General features: G+C 39.0%; 1 protein-coding gene across 1 annotated transcript; it reads left to right on the top strand.

Moving 5' to 3' along the window:
- Nucleotides 1-560: 560 nt before the first annotated feature.
- LOC106576269 (V-type proton ATPase subunit E 1) lies at nucleotides 561-4926 on the top strand. Its single transcript, XM_014153352.3, has 10 exons — nucleotides 561-673; nucleotides 777-836; nucleotides 1518-1583; nucleotides 1858-1967; nucleotides 2244-2310; nucleotides 2435-2524; nucleotides 2927-2995; nucleotides 3089-3183; nucleotides 3358-3445; nucleotides 3707-4926. Exons 2-10 carry the CDS (start codon nucleotides 804-806, stop codon nucleotides 3767-3769), a joined length of 681 nt encoding a protein of 226 aa, XP_014008827.1. The 5' UTR covers nucleotides 561-673; nucleotides 777-803; the 3' UTR covers nucleotides 3770-4926.
- The last annotated feature ends 3640 nt before the right edge of the window (nucleotides 4927-8566 follow it).

Below are 8566 nucleotides of genomic sequence, written 5' to 3'. Positions count from 1 at the left end.
AAAATTATGTACTTTTTACTCCATGCATTTTCCCTAAGACCCAAAAGTACTCATTACATTTTGAGTGCTTAGCAGGACAGGAAAATTGTCCAATTCAGGCACTTATCAAGAGAACATCCCTGGTCATCCCTACTGCCTCTGATCTGGCGGACTCACTAAACACACACAAATGCTTCATTTGTAAATTATGTTGGAGTGTTGGAGTGTAAAAGAAAATGGTGGTGTCTGGTTTGCTTAATATAAGGAATTTGAAATGAGTTATACTTAGTTATTAGTTAGTACATTTTAGCAATTACATTTAGTTTTGATACTTTAAAACCAAATACTACTCAGGTAGTATTTTACTGGGTGACTCACTTTTACTTGAGTCATTTACTATTAAGGAATCTTTACTTTTACTCAAGTATGACAATTGGGTACTTTTCCCACCACTGTTTATTAGATATTTTACAAATGTATCCACTGCACTCACTCGTTTTTGTTAATATATACCCCTAACCAAACGTAGCAGGCATGATATACAGTACCAGTAGTGTCTGCTCATCACACATCTTACTGGTGGGTGAGACCGGAAGTAAACATCATGTGACGTTGAAAATCAGCTGATCCAGCGTAGACGTCTTTAGTCACGACTACAACGATTAATTCATACATTCCTGGCTGTATTTCACTGGTATTTAATTAATTGATTGATACATCGCACTAAAGGATTTACAATATTGAAAACCATGTTGCATTTATTGTATTTAAATCCCGGTGTTTATATTTTATTCAAGGAAACAAGATACTAGACTGCTGCAACCATGGCGCTCAGCGATGCCGACGTTCAGAAGCAGGTACATTGCAATTATAGCCTTTTAACCTTCACCCGTCTATCCAACTTTTGCTCTATTAAGGCCTTTTTCCTTTCCTATTATAAATGTTTGCAACTATATATTTGTAAGGAGCATAATTGTGATTGTATCATGCCAAGGTTGTCCTTGAAAAGAAATCAGAAATACTACTACAAAAATACAATTACAATGTCTAGTATAATTAGGACGTTTAATTGTTAATACATTTAATTTAGACATCTAATTGCACAATACATTTACTCAGTGCTGTATTTGTGAGGGAGAGATGCAATATATGGTCACATGATGGTAAAACGCATGGTCAGCAGAGGAACTTGAATGATCCTATGTCTGGGTGTCTTGTCTCACCAACCCTTCTCATGGACTGTATATAAAGTAGAATTGATTAGGAGGCTTCATAATTACATTTCCCTCTGTAGTTTATGGTTTAGAAACATGTTTTGTTAGATGTAAAGGATGAAACAGAAATGTAAGCTATACACATTCGACACAACATGGTGGAACCAAAAGAGACAAGTTAATTCATGTACAGAGCAATGACGTTTCTAAGTCTGCCTCTTGACTCTCTTCAGTATGAAACATGACTTGGAAAGCATGCCTAATGTGGTGAGTCTTATACTGTCAAATCATCTCTAATTCACACTGTTCTATCCCCCTGTATAGATCAAACACATGATGGCCTTCATTGAGCAGGAAGCCAATGAGAAGGCAGAAGAAATTGATGCCAAGGTACAGTGCTGATTCACAAGTGACTGGCATAGTTCAGCACATACACATTGTGTGTTTGCAGCAAATACAAACTCAAAAGATTTGCATAGGCACATTCAACTGAAATAAGAAAGCATGATCACTCCCCTAAGACATAATGAGAATTTACTGAATTAAAACAATCATTTTAGTACCTTTTAACAATTCTACTGGTTCAATGCTTCTTAAAATGTATCCTCATAAAGACAGGGCCTCCTCATTGCATACTCTGAGTGACGAGTGTCTCCCCCTGCAGGCAGAAGAGGAGTTCAACATCGAGAAGGGCCGTCTGGTGCAGACCCAGAGGTTGAAGATCATGGAGTATTATGAAAAGAAAGAGAAGCAGATCGAGCAGCAGAAGAAAATGTTAGTCACTCTTTTTCTTTCCAGCTCAGGCAGTGTTGCTGCTCGTCTCTCAGCTCCCTCAGAGACTTCCTCAATCTCTTCTTTCTCCAAAGAGGAATTTGTCTGACACAACTTCCTTTTAAGTCTTTTATATTCTAAATTTGAAGTCGCATTCAACAGCTCATTCATTGTAACAAGCACAGTATATGTTACAATAGCTGTAACTTACACCTGCTTGGACTTGGCATGTGGTCCTGTGCCACAGCCTCTTGTTTACTTACCTCTCTTCCTCTGTAGTCAAATGTCTAACCTGATGAACCAGGCTCGTCTGAAGGTGTTAAAGGCTCGCGACGACATGATTTCAGTAAGTTTAATTTGTCTTGGCTGGCATATTGTTTTGTTCAAACACAGCCAGAGGCATGATGTTCTGCTACAGCAACGCATTCTATGTAAATAATAGGCTAACCCCTCTCAATGTTTGCACTCAGGAAATGTTGAGCGAGGCGCGTCAACGGCTGGCCAACGTAGCCAAGGACCCAGCCAGGTACCCAGCACTGATGGACGGGCTGGTTCTGCAGGTGAGGCCTTTTTTGAAATAATGCAGTACTTGTTACTGACACAGTTTTAGTGTTTTTATTAGGATTCCCATTAGCTATTGCTAAAACAGCAGCTACTCTTCCTGTGGTCCTAACAGAACATAAAACATGACATAATACAGAACATGAATCGACAAGAACAGCTCAAGGAGAACTACGTACATGTAAAATAAGATCAATAGAACCAAAATATGTCCTGTACTGACACAACCCTGAGAGAAACAGAAATAACTATTACTCTAGGCCTACATTCATGCAAACATGTCAGTATGCATGTACATAGGCCTACACGTTGTTTAGGTCAAAGGCATTGTGCGGTGAGTTTTTCATTTTATTTAAAGCAAATGTTTTGAATGTGTCTGTCGCTCTGTTGTTTAATATTAGGGTTTCTATCAGCTTCTTGAGACCAAAGTGACCATCCGCTGTCGTAAACAGGACCTGCAGGTGCTTCAGGTTAGAATGATCCTTTTCACTCGGTAACAGTTCAATGTTGTTCCAAGAGTATACCGGGTTGATGCTTGATTCATATGTTGTATTCCTTTTCAGGCAGCTATCCAGAAGACCATTCCCATCTATAAAGCAGCAGTGAAGAACAATATTGAGGTTCGCATCGACCAGGACAACTTCCTGTCCCCAGACATGTAAGAGGACAGTCCCTTGTCTCAATGTGAACCCATTCATTTCAACTAGGTTTTACTTTGAATTAGTATTGATTGATTAACACGTCAGTGAAAAAAATTGTCTTCTGTGGTCTTTCTAAGGTGTCAGTCAAGGGTTCATGAGTTAATTCAAAGATGTTTGTGTGTCTCCTTCAGTTCTGGAGGTATTGAAATCTACAACGCTAATGGGAAGATCAAGGTGTCCAACACCCTAGAGAGCAGACTGGACCTCATGGCTCAGCAGGTAAGGGCACAGGGACAGTCTCACAGGAACTATAATGGCACTATGAACAGCTGGCACATCTAGTTAATTAACAGTTTTCCTATATAAACAACCAACAGTGTGAATATCCTTGCATAAACTATCGGTTTACCAAGATTCTTTAGATGTATACGCTGTGTGAAGTTTTACACATGATTGTACTGCAAATTCTCAGATATAGTTTGGCCCTGTTTTTCATGAGGTTCAGCTTGGCACTAATCCAGTGTCTGTCTTTCTGCTCAGATGATGCCTGAGATTCGAGTGGCTCTCTTTGGTCAGAACCAGAACCGCAAGTTTTTGGACTGAGTGTCTCCATCCATTGTCTTGAAGAGGAGTTATTTATTTTTGTTGTGTGAAAATGACCATTCCTGTTTCTGTGAGAAGAATTCCAAAAACGCAGTTAAAAATGGAAAAGACACCTTTTTGTTGTTTTGTCATGTATTGTTGTATTTCTGTGCATCTTGGGACAGTATAAAAGTTGAACTTCATTGCAGATGTGAGTAGGAGGAGCAACTTTTGCACAGTGCTAATGGATCTGCTGCTCCCCCTGGGGATCTTGGTTTACACACCGCAGTCATCTTTATTATGATTGGCTGGACAGTAATCATTTCAGTCTGATTGGATCATGCTGCATGAGAGAAATAGAGTACCACAGTATGAGTCATGATTCCCATAACACCTAGCGGTTAAACAAGGAAATGGTTCCAATTGTTTTTTCACCATACATTTTTCCCATAGGGGATTTTAGAAACTCAAAATAAGGGCTGTGTTTCATGTAGGCTTACCTTGGCGTGACATTTTGATAACTGTGTAAATCTCTAAGACAAGGACACTTTTATCAATGTATTAACCTAAAAAAAATGAAATGCTAATGTGGCTATAATAAAGAACTACAAATGCCATGATGATCGGGACGAGACTGCCGAATCGAGGCAAAGTTAAGAATCTTGGATTTGAGAGTAAATAGAGCTGAATATATTGATAAATCACCTTGTCCCAGAAATTTACACGGTTAACAAAACGTCAACCCAGGGTAAGCCTACACGAATACAGCCCGTAGTGTTTCTAAAATTACCTAACAATAAGGGGAAAACATGGTGGGGAAATTATTGGAACCATTTCATTGTTTGACCTCTAGGTTTTATGGGTATTATGACACCTCCACTGTGGGGCTCTATTGTAGCCAATGCATCTTGTATAGGTTCCTTATTTCATCTAATAACATCTTCCTCTCATTAAAAAATATTGCATAGAGCATTGACTCACCCATAGCTATTTGCTCCCATCCATCACAATTTAAATGAAGTGAAGCCGGAAAAACATTGAAGACTAACTATGTCCTTGTTGAATCCAATTAAGTTATTGATATGTCTTTGCTGTTGTATCAAAAAAGAAGGAAGGGTAAAAATGTACATCTAAAGAGGTTATCGTGAAAATATGTTATAAAGTATAAATCGATAGTATCAGTTGCCGGCTCTTTTTTGACCTACACAGATTTCTCTATCGTACTGTAATACAACACATTTTTTTGGTGACAAAGGAGTTGCACTATAGTCTCTTGTTATATATTAAATTGAATCATCCATGGTCCCCCCAGAGAATCTCATGACATGCTACATTTTTGGTCCGCATTCTGCTGACTAGCAACAACCATTTAAAGAAGTGGGTATACAACAATGGTATTGTGAGCCCGTCAACTCAGACTAAATAGCATAGTACTGGGGTAGTTTGAGAGAGGTTTACACACTTGAGAAGGAAAAAGTGAATAAGGGAAGGGTACAATACTTCGCTTCTGTTGCTTTTCATTTGTAAGTATGCTTTATTTTATTAATGTAAACGTTGGTTGCATTCAGTTGTTAAATTCAAATTGTATGATTATCTGAACATACATGTTCAGGGCTGTGTTTCAATGTTCTTAGAAATCATATTTTATTTGTCTCATACACATGTTTAGCAGATGTTATTGCGAGTGTAGCAAAATGCTTGTGTTTCTAGCTCCAACAGTGCAGTAACATCTAACAATACACACAATCAATGTCGGAGCGGCATAGATTAAGATACAGTGGAATAGGATAGAATACAGTATATACAGTTGTAGTCGGAAGTTTACATACACCTTAGCCAAATACATTTAAACTCAGTTTTTCACAATTGCTGACATTTAATCCTAGTAAACATTCCCTGTCTTAGGTCAGGTAGGATCACCACTTTATTTTAAGAATGTGAAATGTCAGAATTATAGTAGAGAGAATTATTTATTTCAGCTTTTATTTCTTTCATCACATTCCCAGTGGGTCAGAATATTACACTCAATTAGTATTTGGTAGCATTGCTTTTAAATTGTATAACTTGGGTCAAACATTTCGGGTAGCCTTCCACAAGCTTCCCACAATAAGTTGGGTGAATTTTTGCCCATTCCTCCTGCCTGACAGAGCTGGTGTAACTGAGTCAGGTTTGTAGGCCTCCTTGCTCGCACACACTTTTTCAGTTCTGCCCACATATTTTCAATAGGATTGAGGTCAGGGCTTTGTGATGGCCACTCCAATACCTTGACTTTGTTGTCCTTAAGCCATTTTGTCACAACTTTGGAAGTATGCTTGGGGTCATTGTCCATTTGGAAGACCCATTTGCGACCAAGCTTTAATTTCCTGACTGATGTCTTGAGATGTTGCTTCAATATATCCACATCATGTTCATTCCTCATGATGCCATCTATTTTGTGAAGAGCACCAGTCCCTCCTGCAGCAAAGCACTCCCAACCATGATGCTGCCACCCCCGTGCTTCACGGTTGGGATGGTGTTCTTCGGCTTGCAAGCCTCCCCCTTTTTCCTCGAAACATAGCGATGGTCATTATGGCCAAAGAGTTCCATTTTTGTTTCATCAGACCAGAGGACATTTCTCCAAAAAGTACGATCTTTATCCCCATGTGCAGTTGCAAACCGTAGTCTGGCTTTTTTATGGCGGTTTTGGAGCAGTGGCTTCTTCCTTGCTGAGCGCCCTTTCAGGTTATGTCGATATAGGAGTCGTTTTACTGTGGAAATGGATACTTTTGTACCTGTTTCCTCCAGCATCTTCACATGGTCCTTTGCTGTTGTTCTGGGATTGATTTGCACTTTTCGCACCAAAGTACGTTCATCTCTAAGAGCGAGAACGCGTCTCCTTCCTGAGCTGTATTATGGCTGCGTGGTCCAGCCTAATCTTACTACATTTACACACACTGTACATAGATTTTTCTATTGTGTAGTTGACTGTACGTTTGTTTATCCCATGTGTAATTCTGTGTTGTTTTTTTGTCGCACTGCTTTGCTTTATCTTGGCAAGGACGCAGTTGTAAATAAGACCTTGTTCTCAACTGGCCTACCTGTTTAAATAAAGGTGATTTTTTTTTTTTTTTTAAGAAATTTTAAAAAACATGTAGCTAACTAACTAGCTAGCTAAACAATGAACCGGATAATCCCATCTCATGTTACTACCAATACAAACATTGTCGTACCTGTAGTATGAACCTGCAGGTAGCTAAAGCTAACAACTAGGTTCAATGTTAGCTAGCTAACATTAGGCTATAACTAGCAATGCAAATGGATTTCTGATTTGAGTAATATTTCAACTCAGATCACACACGTAACGTTAGCTAGCGATCCAGCAAGCTAACATTCGCTAGCTAGCTAACTGTACACTTTAACTTGCAATGAAAGTAACTTTGACAAAATTAGAAACTTTAAAATATCTGAAAATGTAGCATGACTTTTACTCATATACATGGATGAACGCTTCACGGCAGACTGGAACCATTTAACTCCATTTTGATTGTAGCTACATTTTATTTGGCCAGCATTGTGTAAAGTCATTTTGTTTCATATTGACTGTGGTGTGTGCAGAAAGTAGCCCATCACTTTTTCCAACTGATCTGTCAATACCGCCTGCTAAATTCAGGGCATCAATGTTGTTGAGAAAAGCAGAAAAACTTTTGTACTTCTCTATGGCTAACGTTGCATCTTTCAAAACCAGAGCGGTAGAAAGGAATATCAACACATACTGAGCAGTTTATGTTATAGACAGAAGCATGCTACATGGCACACCAATCCAAATTTACCTCCTGAAATGTCCAGCCCATTCATGTATCTATAATTCTTAAAATAATTGTTATGTATTTTGTGAACGTTAATCGTGAGTAATTAAGTAAATTCATCGGAAGTTTGCGGTGGGTATGCAAGTTCTGAACATCTCATGCTAATGTAAAAAGCTGTTTTTTGATATAAATATGAACTTGATTGAACAAAACATGCATGTATTGTATAAGATAATGTCCTAGGAGTGTCATCTGATGAAGATCATCAAAGGTTAGTGCTGCATTTAGCTGTGGTTTTGGTTTTTGTGACATAAATGCATGCTTTGAAAATGGCTGTGTGGTTGTTTTTGGCAGGGTACTCTCCTGACATAATCTAATGTTTTGCTTTTGCTGTAAAGCCTTTTTGAAATCGGACAGTGTGGTTAGATTAACGAGAGTCTTGTCTTTAAAATGGTGTAAAATAGTCATATGTTTGAGAACTTTGAATTGACATTTTGTGGTTTTAAATTTGGTGCTCTGATGTGTCACTGACTGTTGAATAGTGCGGTACGATTTCATCCCACCTACCCTAGAGAGGTTAATGGATGTGATGTAGAGTATCCCAGCGGCCATGGCCAGCAAAGAAGCCAGTCCCCAAACCTAGCCTCATCGTCCCTCTGCGTGTGAGTGCTCAGCCTGGGGATACAGACAGGATGGCCTTCCTCTCTCACTGAGATCCAGGCTCGCCTGAAAGGAGGGAGGGGTGATGTAATAGATAGTTCCAAGTGGAGAAAAGAGAAGAGCAGTTGCAGATAGTCAATTTGTTTTACTAAAGTTTGCAACAGAGAGAAACATCCAGCAAAGAACATGTCTAACTGGCCTTCTCTGGAAACACCCTTATATCCTTGTCAGGATACATCTGTAAAAACAAGCCCGAGAGGCTTGTAGGAAGTCTAAACAGAAGGCAGTGACTTTGTCAGCTGCTACAGAATCACAGTGTTTCACACAATACAATAGTAATCAGTGTATCCTCTGTCCTTGTACCTCCAGTTTG

Source organism: Salmo salar, chromosome 17 (genome assembly GCF_965601325.2).
Source record: "Salmo salar chromosome 17, fSalSal1, whole genome shotgun sequence".
Lineage (NCBI taxonomy): Eukaryota > Metazoa > Chordata > Actinopteri > Salmoniformes > Salmonidae > Salmo > Salmo salar.
The sequence above is the reverse complement of the archived record's forward strand: the minus strand, read 5'-3'. Positions and strand labels throughout refer to the sequence as shown.